Source organism: Erinaceus europaeus, chromosome 21 (genome assembly GCF_950295315.1).
Source record: "Erinaceus europaeus chromosome 21, mEriEur2.1, whole genome shotgun sequence".
Classification (NCBI taxonomy): Eukaryota; Metazoa; Chordata; class Mammalia; order Eulipotyphla; family Erinaceidae; genus Erinaceus; species Erinaceus europaeus.
The window spans coordinates 366108-378482 of NC_080182.1; the positions used below are offsets into that span (position 1 = coordinate 366108).

Here is a 12375-nt window from a genome sequence, read left to right on the forward strand (position 1 = left end):
CCCATCATGTCCCAAGAGCTGAACGCTCCCCCCCCACCCCGACCCCCACCCCAAAGTCTGTTACTTCCATGCCATAGATGACAGACTGACATTTTTCTCTCATTAGTATTTCAATGCTGGAAGCAAAGAGCTTGTTCATGGCTCCTCCTCCTCTGCCTCTGCCTTTGCCTGTGTCTGTAGCCTCGGGTTCCCCCTCCCCCGCGGAAGAAATTTCTTTTATTCATTTATTTTATTTTTCATGGGGAAATGACCACTGACCACAAGTTGGGGAGATGGAGACCAGGAGGTGTGTCCTTTCTTTTGTAAGGAGAATGAATGAATGAATGAATGAATGAATGAATGAACTGGATCTTGCCAGTGTGGACCATCCTTTCAAAGGCTTCATTCAGATGCAGATAGTCCCAGCTTTGGGGCGGGATGGTCTTTTTTATCTTCCCTCAACACTCAACTGTTGTTGTTGTTGTTGTTGTTGTTTCCAAGCTGCAGAGAGAGGGGGGAGGGGGGAATGAAATGTGCTTTCTTGCAAAAACAGTGAGAACAGAGCACTGCTCAGCTCAGACTTACACTGGAGAGCTGGGGATTCCACGTGAAGCCTTGGAACCTCAGGCATGAAGGCTTTTTTTAATTTTCCCTTTTGTTGCCCTTGTTTTTTATTGCTGTAGTTACTATTGTTGTTGCTACTGATGTCACTGTTGTGGATAGGACAGAGAGAAATGGAGGGAGGAGGGGAAGACAGAGAGGAGGAGAGAAAGACAGACAGCTGCAGACCTGCTTCACTGCCAGTGCAGGTGGAGAGCCCGGAGCTCAAACCGGGATGCTTATGCCAGTCCTTGTGCTTTGGGCCACCTGTGCTTAACCTGCTGAGCTACCAAACCCCGACTCCCACAGGAAAGCTTTTTACATAAACATCAAGCTATCTCCCCAGCCTTCAAGTTTAGATGTTATGAACTGGCAAAGATCCTGATGACAATATTAAGGAAAAAAAAAAAAGTAAAATCCATTATAGTGGGAACACCATTATGTTAAGAAAATACTTCTGTGTTTAACTGATGAATGTTAAAGTTTCTAATGTACTTCTTAAGCGATTAGAATTAACTCCATAGAGAGGAAAGAGATGCCGACCATCACTCTGGCATGTGTGCTGCCTGGGATTGAATTTGAGATGTCGTAATTTTAAATCCAGTGCTCTAGTCACTGTGCTGCTTTCTGGACTGCCGCTGGTGCTTAAAGTATCTCAGGAAATACCCACAAAGCTATAAATACCATTGCCTTGGGGATAACTGAGTGGTATACTCCTAGCTTTCTCTCTCTCTCTCTCACACACACACACACAAAAATAAATAAATAAATAAAATAATAAGTAAATCTAGTTAAATATTAAGAAAATTCCATTGCCCTGAGAAAGAAATAAGAGATTCACAGACGGGGATGGGAGACTTTGCCTTCCCTTTTCTGAGGCTCCTCTTGTCCTCTGGAATCACCTTTCTAGTCAAAGAGATCAGGAAGTGAAGAGATCGCTAGAGCAGAAGATTCCCCAGGCTAGCCTTCATGCAGCCAGCCATCTGGGCTCCGTGCTCGGAGATGGCAGACTTTGCTCTCTCTTTCCCGTGTGATCTTGGGATGAGCTATGGGTTTCTTTGAATTTCCTTAAAGGGGAGTTTGGCAGCTGGTGAGGTGACTCAGCAGGGAGAGCACAGGACTTGCAGGGGTTGAGGGCCCTAGTGCTATCTATCCCTGGCACCACGTATGCCAGAGTGATGCTCTAGCTCTCTCTCCCTCTTGTGAATTAATGAGTCTTTTTATTTATAATTACTTTTAGAAGATTTTATTTATTAATATGGGGGGGGTAAGAGCCATCACTCAGGTACAGGTGATGCCAGGGATAGAACTCAGGACCTCATGCTTGAGAATTTACCTCCTGGACCATTATTATTTTTAGTATAAGTTCTTCTCTATGTATGATAGAGGAGAGGAGGAGGAGGAGAAGGAGGAGGAGGAGAGTCAGAGGAAGGGGGAGAGCAGGGGAGGGAGAAGAGACTGAAAAAATAGAGAACCAGAACATCACTCTGGCATATGTGGTGCCAGGGATTAAACTTACCACATGCTCGAGAGCCCGGAGGCTTATCCACTGGGCCAACCCCCACGCCACAATGCCGCAATGAGAGATGGCAGCTCTCTTCATTAAAGCGCCCCTCCCCTGCCCCTGCTTGAAGAATCAGGAACATCTTCAGTCACTGGTCTACAGCCAGATGTGCTGGGGGTTTCTGGTTCCTGGGTATTTGAGACAAATAGAGGAAGACAACTCAGTTTGTCCTTCCTTCCTTGCTTCCTTGCTTGCTTGCTTGCTTGCTTTTACCCTTTCACCAGAGCACTGCTCAGCTGTGGCTTCTGGTGGTGTGGGAGACTCAACCTGGGTCCTTTGGAGCCTCAGGCATGAGATTCTGCAATCATTATGCTATCTTTCCAGCTCTATTCTTTAGTTTAGGGTGAAATACAGAGTGAGAAAGGGAGAGGAGACAGACAGACACAGAGAAAGGAGATGCACGACTGCACACTCCACCATGCATCTAGTTCCCCCCGGCCACCCAGCTGATGTTTAAGGCTCAGCTCAGCTCAGCTCAGCTCAGCTGTCCTCTCCTGCAGCTAGGAAGCCCTAGCTGACTGCCAGTCCAGGTCAGGGACCTCTGGAGCAGGGAGGCCAGCGGGGACAGCCCCAGTGGCTGCAGGGCTCTCAGGCGCATCTTCATTCTTTTCTTCTTGACCTGTATTGGGTACCTGCAGCACTAGCTAGCTAGGCCAAGTCTCTACCACTTGGGGGATGACTGCTGGGAGCCTCTGGCCACAGGTTTTTTTCCTGCAATTCCATGGGTGGGTGTCCAAGGGGCAGGCCCTAGGCTAGCTTTTCTAGCCACAGGTGTTACTGTTAATTCCAATGGAGGGTGGTAAAGCCAGCCACCAGGGTCCCCGGGGGGCGTCACTGGCTTTTCTAGTATATAACTGAGCTAATATTTTAGAATTACACAAAAGGACTAATATCCTTTTTTTTCCCCAGATTCTAGGCTACATGCATGCAAAATTTTATGCATTTTCATTCCTTAAACTTCCGAGAGAGGACAGAGACACCACAGCTCGGCCTCGCACCCAATGTGCTCCTCCCAGGTTGAAGTGAGCCCCCCCACCATGTTGAAGGAAGCTGTGGTTTCTTTAGCTCCCACTCTACCTGTCTAAAATAAATAAACAAACAACGCTGACAAAGACAGGTGTCTACAACTGTCCCCACTTTACAAACAAACAAACGCAAGCAGAGAGGGGTCCAGGCCCTCCCTGGGCAGTTCTGAGCCTTGACCTCTGCACGGGCACCCCCACCGCCAAGGGGCCCCATCGGCGATGTGTCACCGAGCCCGGAACACGCGCCCAAGGCGGCATCTCTTCAGCCCCCGACAGGCCGGTCCGCCGGCTGATTTACAGCCTGCTCAGGGGAGAGCGGTGCAGACAGGTCTGGGAAAGGCGATCCGCCGTTAAACCGGAGTCGGGCGATCCGCGGACACCGCAAGCCCGCGAAGCTCGGAGCCGGCCGGGGGCTCCACAGCCGGGGCCACCTGGAAGCTCCTCGTCCCGCCTGGAGGGACCCGCACGCCAGTACACGTGTCCCGCGCGGCTGCGGGAGCACACCGGCTGGCTGCCGCACTCGGGGCCCTTTCGTCTTATGTTTAAACATATTCGCGTATTGATCACTGGGTAGAGGCAGAGAGTAAAGAGAGGGGAGAGGCAGAGACACACCTGCAGCCCTGCTTCACCACTCATGCTTCCCCTACAGGTGGGGACCGGGGGCTTGAACCCGGGTCCTCGTGCGCTGTGATGTGAGCGCTCAAGCAGGCGCGCCGCCGCCCGGCCCTGTGTCTGTATCTGCGTCTGCGTCTGCGTCTGCATCTGTGTCTGTCTGTGTCTGTGTCTGCATCTGTGTCTGTCTGTGTCTGTCTGTGTCTGCATCTGCGTCTGCAGAGCGCCGTCTGGGCAGCACCATCGGGAGCAGCACCTGACCCGCCCCAGCCCGACCCCGGACGCCATCGGCCCTGTGTCTGTGTCTGTGTGTCTGTGTGTCTGTGTCATCTGCGTCTGCGTCTGCAGAGCGCCGTCTGGGCAGCAGCCGGGAGCAGCCCTGACCCGCCCCAGCCCGACCCCGGACGCCATCGGCCCTGTGTCTGTGTGTCTGTGTGTCTGTGTCATCTGCGTCTGCGTCTGCAGAGCGCCGTCTGGGCAGCACCCGGGAGCAGCCCTGACCCGCCCCAGCCCGACCCCGGACGCCATCGGCCCTGTGTCTGTGTGTCTGTGTGTCTGTGTCTGTCTGCGTCTGCAGAGCGCCGTCTGGGCAGCACCCGGGAGCAGCCCTGACCCGCCCCAGCCCGACCCCCGGACCCCGGACGCCGCGCGGCACCTGTAGGGGTTGGAGCCCACCACCTCCGGGCTCATCTTCTCGATGCGGGTCCGGCCTCCCCCGTCGCCGCCCGCGCCCCGCAGGCTCCTCTCCCGCGCCAGCTGGCGCTCCAGCTCCTCCACCCGCCGCCGCAGCCGCTCCGGAGACTCCGCCATGGCCGCGCCCCCGCCGCCGCCGCCGCCCCACGCTGCCGGGCCGGCCGGGCCCTAGAGAGGGACGCGAGCGGGCGCCGCGCCGCCGCCAAGCCCGAGCCCGGGGACCGGCTCGCGGAGCCCAGCCGACAGACACGTCTCCCGCGCCGCCGCGGGCCGCCCACCGCGCCACTTCCGGTGTGTCGCAGTCATCGCTTCCCCCGCTCCGGAAGAAACAACAACGACAGCTCTTGCCACTTCATTCTTCGCCGGAACCGAAGAGTCCAGGCCGCAACAGGCCTAGGGCCTAACGCCCCGAGCCGGCGGCCAGCGAAGTCGCCCTCCGGGCGCCGAGACTCGGAGAAAGTGCTAGGATGCTTCCTTCCCGGGATGGAGATTCCGACGGACCTTTTTACCTGACGGACTCAGGTCTTCCGCCTGCTGCTACTGCCCATTCAGAGATGAAGCCGCCTTTCTGTTCTTATCCGCCCGAAGGACGAAAGGGGATTTTATTCCCTTTCACACGGAAGCCTCCTATTCTGAGCCTACTGGATACTATACCCTAAAGCGCTGCGCTAGCCCTTCAGGCATTTGTGAAAAAGACCCTCAAGTTCCCAGAGGCGGCGGCTCCGTGTTGCTAAGCAACGGCGCCAAGGCTCGCGATTGGCTGTATCAGCAGCCCCGCCCCCGGCGCTGATTGGGCCCGGCCCTGCACGGCGCTGGCCACGCCCCCGGCTCTGGAGCGGCTCCTCCCCCAGCGGGCTCCGGAGACCCGGTGACGGTCGGGCTCGGGGTCAGTGGCGCCCGCGACGATCATGGGCTCCCGCACGTCCCCGCAGCCCGAAGCTGCCGAAGTGCTGCCCCAGCACAGGTTCGACCACAGGTCCCTGGATGCCTACCTGCACCAGCATTTGCCGGGCTTCGGCGCCGAGCCCGGGGCCGAGCTGAATGTGGCGCAATACAGGTATCTGCCCCCGCGCGTGCTTCACACTGGGATCTGCAGGTGCATTTTGCGGGGAGGCTGGAAGCTGCCCGACCGTCAGGGTTCCTCGCTGGAGGAGTCTTTGTGAAGGGATCCACGATGCGCCCTCAGGAGCCACAGGCGGTTAAAGGCTCTTCGCAACTTTGGTTTGGGGCCATTTGCTCTTGTTTTGGAGAAGCAGGTGTACATTCTGTTGCAAAGGGTGGTATTAATAGCTGGGGGGGGGGGGATTCGAATTTTAGAACTTGCAGTAAGCAAGTCCCAGAATCTCTTGAGTTTTCGTTTTTTGTTGAAATGAGGAACTAACTGGCTGGTGACACCGAGAACTCCTGCCCCTACTGTTTATCTGACTCTAGTCTGATGTTTTGTAAAAGAATAGAGATGTTCCAAATCTTTCTTCCAAAAAAAAAATAGTATTTTGATAAGCAGTGCTATATCAGATCTGCCTTTTAGTGACAGGGAGTTCATCTGTTATGTAAGTTCTTCAAGAAATAGTGTTTAACCTTTAGTTTTATTAGCCCGTTTTGAGTAATCTCGGTGACTCAAGGAATATAGGTGAAAGGGTTTAAAAACATGGTTACAGCACAGCTAGGCGTGGCATTAACCACTGGCATGAGTCTTGACTATTGCTTTAAGTGAAAATAAAAATAGTAGTATAGGGACGAAAGAGGGTGTGAAACTGGAAAAAAACAACTTGTCTTAGAAGATAATGGAGGCTGAAGAAAGTGGGATAAAAAATAACTGAAATTCTAGAAGTATTGTGCTGTAAGCAAACAGATCAAAGTTCAAATTTCATTGACTCCACTTGCCACATTATTATTCATCCCTTTGGCAGAATGGAGATAACAATATTTATTTCCTAGGGTTGTTAGAGCATTTTCAGAAAAATACTTCATTCTGATTTTGGTTGAAGACTAAATAAACCAGAGTTGTCTTTGATACATGGAATTAGTGTGGCACAAGCTGTATTTACATATACTATTCCACAGACCATATACATTTATTTCCAGGACCTGTGAGACAGTTTATAAAAACTGACGATATAAAGGCTACAAGAAAGTTTCCAAAATTCTGAAATGTTAATCTTAGAAAAATATTTTCTCAGAAAGTGTCAAAAGTATTTAATTGAAATGATGAAGACAGCTAACAAATATTTGTTTAGAAACTTAATGATTGGGGGGGTCGGGTTAAGCGCATGTGGCGCGAAGCACAAGGACTTAAGGATCCCAGTTCGAGCCCCCAGCTCCCCACCTTTAGGGGAGTCGCTTCACAAGCTGTGAAGCAGGTTTACAGGTGTCTATATTTCTCTCCCATCTCTGTCTTCCCCATCTCTCCCCATCTCTCTCCATTTCTCTCTGTCCCATCCAACGACAACAACAATAACAACGACAACAACAAGGACAACAAAAAGGGAGAAAAAAGCAAATTAAAAAAGAAAAGAAAGAAAAGAAACTCAATGATTTGAGCCAGGTGGTGGCTCACCGGGTTCAGCACACATAGTATAAAGCGCAAGAACCCACATAAGAATCCGGGCTGAAGCCCCTGGCTCCCCCACCTGCGGGGGATCTGGAGGGGGGTGTCTTCACAGGCGGTGAAGCAGGTCTGCAGGTGTCGATCTTTCCCCCTCTCTGTCTTCCCCTCCTCTCTCGATTTCTCTCTGTCCTGTCCAATAAAAAAATGGGGAAAAATGGCCTCCAAGAGCAGTGGGTTCATAATGCAGGCACCGAGCCCCAGCGATAATCCTGGAGAAAGAAAAAAAGAAACTTAATGATTCATGGATTAAAGAGCCAATCTACATATAGTGATAGTTGATCAAAGTTCGGTATGAAAAAATCAATTGTATGACTGTGTTTTCGCAACAATTAAGCTGACCAGACTTCCCTGGACAGATGACTCCACCAATGTGTCCTGGAGCTCCACTTCCCCAGAGCCCCACCCTACTAGGGAAAGAGAGAGGCAGGCTGGGAGTATGGACCGACCAGCAATTCCAGAAGCCAGACCTTCCACCTTCTGCACCCCACAAGGACCCTGGGTCCATACTCCCAGAGGGATAGAGAGTGGGGAAGCTGTCAGGGGAGGGGATGGGATATGGAGACCGGTTGGTGGGAACTGTGTGGAGTTGTACCCCTCCTATCCTATGGTTTTGTTAATGTCTCCTTTCTTAAATAAATAAATAATAATAAAAAATGTGATTCCTCGGGAAGTTGAGGATCTAAGTCCTTATGGTGGAATAAGTTGATGGCTTGGTTAAGGGTGAAATGCACTGATGACTAGCTTGGGAAAATGTGGAAATGTACCTTTGTGTTGACAAAAATCCTATAAATTAACATTTTATCAATAAAAATGCTGTTGGAATTGGGGAAAATGTAATTTTCAAGGGACCGGGCAGTAGCAGGGTGGGTTAAGTGCACATGGCGCAAAGTGCTAGGACTGGAATAAGGACCCGGGTTCAAGCCCCCCTCCCCAGCTCCCCACCTGCAGGAGGGGCTCTTCACAGGCGATGAAGCAGGTCTGCAGGTGTCTCTTTCTCTCCCCCTCTCTGTCTTCCCCTCCTCTCTCCATTTCTCTGTCCTATCATCCAACAACAGCGGCATCAATAACAACAATCATAATAATCACAACAATGATAACAAGAACAACAAAAGGGAAAAAAATGGCCTCCAGGAGCAGTGGATTCGTAGTGCAGACACCGAACCCCAGCAATAACCCCAGAGGCAAAAAAAAAAGTAATTTTCAAAAAGATATAATTAATATGAGTATCAGAGATAATAAATGGCCTCAGTGATAATATAGTAAGATATGTGCAAGCCATTCATAAGGCTCGTAAGACTTTATTTGGATTATAACAAAAATAAATTAAGAGATGTCTTGTTCAGGTACAGAAAAAGCCAATATTTTCTATTTCTTTTTTTCCTCAGTTAATTTATAGACTCAGTTCAATGGCAATTAAAATCTTATTTTTTACTCAGATTTGAAAAATGCCTCCTAAAATTTATTTCTCAAAGCCAAAGGTGAGGCCACATCGTGACATGTTAGGTAGAGCAGTAGAGCCCATGTCACCTCAAGCCCCAGGTTCCCAGCTTCTGGGGGAGCTTCCCGAGCAGTGAAGCAGTGCTGTAGGTATTTCTCTTTCCCCTGTATCCTACTTATCTCAGTTTTTCTGTCTCTATCTCTATCTAACTGAAAAAAGAAAAAGGGAAACAAATGGCCTCTCAGAGTCATAGGTTCATTGTACATGGACCAAATAAATAAAATATATATAAATATATGGGCTTTGGATAGCAAATACACTCCTGAAGAACAAAATAAGAAATTTGAATTAAGTCAGCATGGTATTAGTACAGAGACAGACAGACTAATAGGAGAGAAAACAAATTCCACATCGGCAGTGGACTTTGATATGCGCACTGAGAATCTGGGCTGGAAGGGTGAGAACTTTTCAATGATTTTTTTTTTTTTGGATAATTGGGCAGGGATAATTGATATCTATATATAAAAAAAATTAAGGGAGTCGGGGGGTAGCACAGCGGGTTAAGCGCACGTGACGCAAAGCGCAAGGACCCACGTAAGGATCCTGGTTCGAGCCCGGCTCCCTACCTGCAGGGGAGTCGCTTCACAGGCGGTGAAGCAGGTCTGCAGGTGTCTTTCTCTCTGTCTTCCCCTCCTCTGTCTTCCCCTCTGTCTTCCCCTCCTCTCTCCATTTCTGTCTTCCCCTCTCTGTCTTCCCCTCCTCTCTCCATTTCTCTCTGCCCTATCCAACAACGACGACATCAATAACAACAATAATAACAACTACAATAAGGGCAACAAAAGGAAATAAATAAATTTTTAAAATTAAGGGAGTTGGGCGGTAGCGCAATGGGTTAAGTGCACGTGGCGCAAAGCACAAAGACCGGCATGAGGATCCTGGTTCGAGCCCCCGGCTCCCCACCTGCAGGGGAGTCGCTTCACAGGCGGTGAAGCAGGTCTGCAGGTGTCTGTCTTCCTCTCCTCCTCTGTCTTCCCCTCCTCTCTCCATTTCTCTCTGTTCTATCCAACAATGACGACATCAATAACAATAACTACAACAATAAAACAAGGGCAACAAAAGCAAATAAATAAATAAATATTTTTAAAAACTGAGATCAGAATCTCTACCACACATAGTTCCAGGAAGATTATACACTTGAATATTAAAGAAAGGATTATAAATGTTTGGAAGACATAGGAAGTTATCTTTCTGACATTGTAGTAGGGAAAACAATCTCTGAAAAGTCAAAAGCACAAATCATAAAGAAGTGTTTTTCGCGGAAATATTTCTTTTAAAAGGTGGAATGACAAATATTTGCAGTGTTTATACTCATAAAAGATTCGTATCCAGAATTAAAGGAGCTAGGTGGTGTTGCACCAGCTGAGTGCATATGGTACAGTGCGCAAGGACTTCACAAGTGATGAAGCAGGGCTGAAGGTGTCTCTCTGTCTCTCTACTACCTTCCTGATTTCTCTCTACCTCTACCCAAATAGATAAATAAAATAAAAAAGAATAAGAATAATAAAAATATCTTTAGTAGCCCAGTAGGAAAAGGGCAAAGGCCTATGGACTGTGCAAAACTGAGATGAAGACACAGCCTAATTATGCTATAGTAGTCAGGCAAAGGCAAATTGAAAAGACAAGGCATACCATTTCACACCACTTAAATAACAAGACAACTGTGATGTAAGTATTTGTCAGAATATGAGGCAAGAGGGACTCACATCTAGTGAGTATGTGGGTATGTAAATTAGCATAACTGTCATGGTAAGTAATTTGGCCCAATCTTATAAAGATGAAAATGGGAAGATAGTCCAACAATGATGACACCAATAACAACAACAATAAAACAGCAAGAGCAACAAAAGGGAATAAATAAATAAATGTTTTTAATTAAAAAAAGAAAGAAAATGGGAAGATCGACGTGTCTCATCATACAGCAGTGCTATTTCTATGTGTACGTACTCTTCAGGAATGTTTGCACTTGGCTTTCAGGAGATAAGCTACAGAAATATTTATTGCACTGTTTTAAGGGCAAAAACCCGGAGCTCAGCATAATGTTCATCAATAGGGGAATAGAATAGTTTGTAGTATATTCATTTGATGGAATACTGTACAGCACCAGAAATGATGTTACTGAAGTTATACACAACACAGAGCCAAAACGTGGACACATAAGCAGTATGCTGCTTGAGGTGATAACCCTCATGGGAATGATCCATTGGAAAGTCAGAACCATGCTTTCTTAAGAGGGAGGGGCTTACCTGAAGGGAAGTCGTCTCACAAGTGGTGAAGCAGGTCTGCAGGTGTCTTTCTTTCTCCCTCTCTGTCTTCCCGATTTCTCTACATTTTTCTCTGTCCTATCCAACAACAACCACATGAACAACAATAATGACAACAACAATAAAAACAAGGGCAACAAAAAGGAAATAAGTATTTAAAAATATTTTTTAAAAAATAAAGGAAACTTTCTCCCTGTTCAAGCCCCAGCTCCCACCTACAGGGGAGTCGCTTCACAAGCAGTGAAGTAAGCCTGCAGATTTCTCTCTTTCTCTCCCAGAGATGACATCAATAACAAAAACAAAGACAACATCAATAGCAACAATAATAACTACAACAACAATAAAAAGACAACAAGGGCAACAAAAGGGAAAATAAATAAATAAATAAAATATATACAACTTAAATAACAATAAAGCAAGGTGAATTTCTTAAAAAATTTTTTTTTAAGTGTGCCATGCAGTAGTTTTTAGGTATTCACAGTGTCAATTCTAGAACATTTTTATCGCTTCAAAAGGAAGCCTCTTACCTCCTAGTCTTCCCTCTGTCACCTGTAGACACCAAACTACTTTCTGTCACTGGATGTATGGACACTGGATGTATGGTCTGGACATTACATATAAGTGGAATCGCATAGTATATGACCTTTACAAAGACATTTATTCTGCTTATTAATATGAGATAGAGATTCACATGATGGAGAGTACATGCGATCCTGGGTACTAAGCTGGTTGCCCCATGCATGTCCTGTGCTCTGCCAGTTAGGTTATATGGTCGGGACATACAGCTTAACAACATTTAAGCTATTTCCCCAACCAATTTCTGGTGTCTTGTGACTAACTTATTTCACTTAGTATACAATTTTTATTTATTTTTTAAATATTTTATTATTTATTTATTTATTTATTAACAAGATAGGAGAAGAGAGAGAAAGAACTACACATCACTGGCACATGTGCTGCTGGGGATTGAACTGCGGACCTCATGCTTGAAAGTCTAATGCTTTATCCACTGCACCACCTCCCTAGTATACAGTTTTCAAAGTTCATCTATGTCATAGCGCATGTCAGAACTTCAGTTCCTTTCTTCCTACCTTCCTTCTTATCTTTCCCTTCTCTCTCTCTCTCCCTCCCACTCACCCTCTCTTTACTCCTTCCTTTTTGACTTTCTTTCTTTCATCACTGGCACTTTACTGGTCCAGACTAACTTTTCAGGTAGAAAGAAGATACAGAAAGACAAAGAGACAGACACAGCACTGAAACTTCCTTCTAAGTGGAGGCCTACTAGAACCTGGGTCATGTGCGAGACACAGCAAGGGCATCATCCAAAGTGAGTTGTCTTGCTGACCCCGAATTCCATTTATTTTGTAGCTGAGTAGTATGTCATGTATTATATGACTGTGTGGCATTCTGTTTATTCTTCTGCTGATGGGTTGTTTTCACTTGTTGGCTGCTGTGAATGGTGCTGGCTCATGGTAAATGTATCTTCCACAAGAAACTTTTAGTATTCCCTTTACATGTTACCTGGGTCACTTACC

The 12375-nt window shown here is 47.5% G+C and overlaps 1 protein-coding gene and 1 long non-coding RNA gene across 2 annotated transcripts in view; one reads left to right on the plus strand and one right to left on the minus strand.

Annotated features, from left to right (window-relative positions):
• Positions 1–233: 233 nt before the first annotated feature.
• Positions 234–4688, minus strand: LOC132535214 (uncharacterized). The gene is made up of 3 exons (XR_009546983.1): positions 4436–4688; positions 2099–2271; positions 234–480 (listed from the first exon to the last, which is right to left on the minus strand). It is a non-coding gene; the product is annotated as an uncharacterized LOC132535214 (long non-coding RNA).
• Positions 4689–5357: 669 nt separating this feature from the next.
• The window catches only part of ACAD11 (acyl-CoA dehydrogenase family member 11), an 88745-nt gene continuing 81727 nt past the window's right edge, over positions 5358–12375 (plus strand). Inside the window, exon 1 of the mRNA XM_007537586.3 lies at positions 5358–5530. Within this exon, the coding sequence (XP_007537648.3) occupies positions 5382–5530 (149 nt within the window). The 5' untranslated portion in view covers positions 5358–5381. The remainder of the gene's footprint in view (positions 5531–12375) is intronic.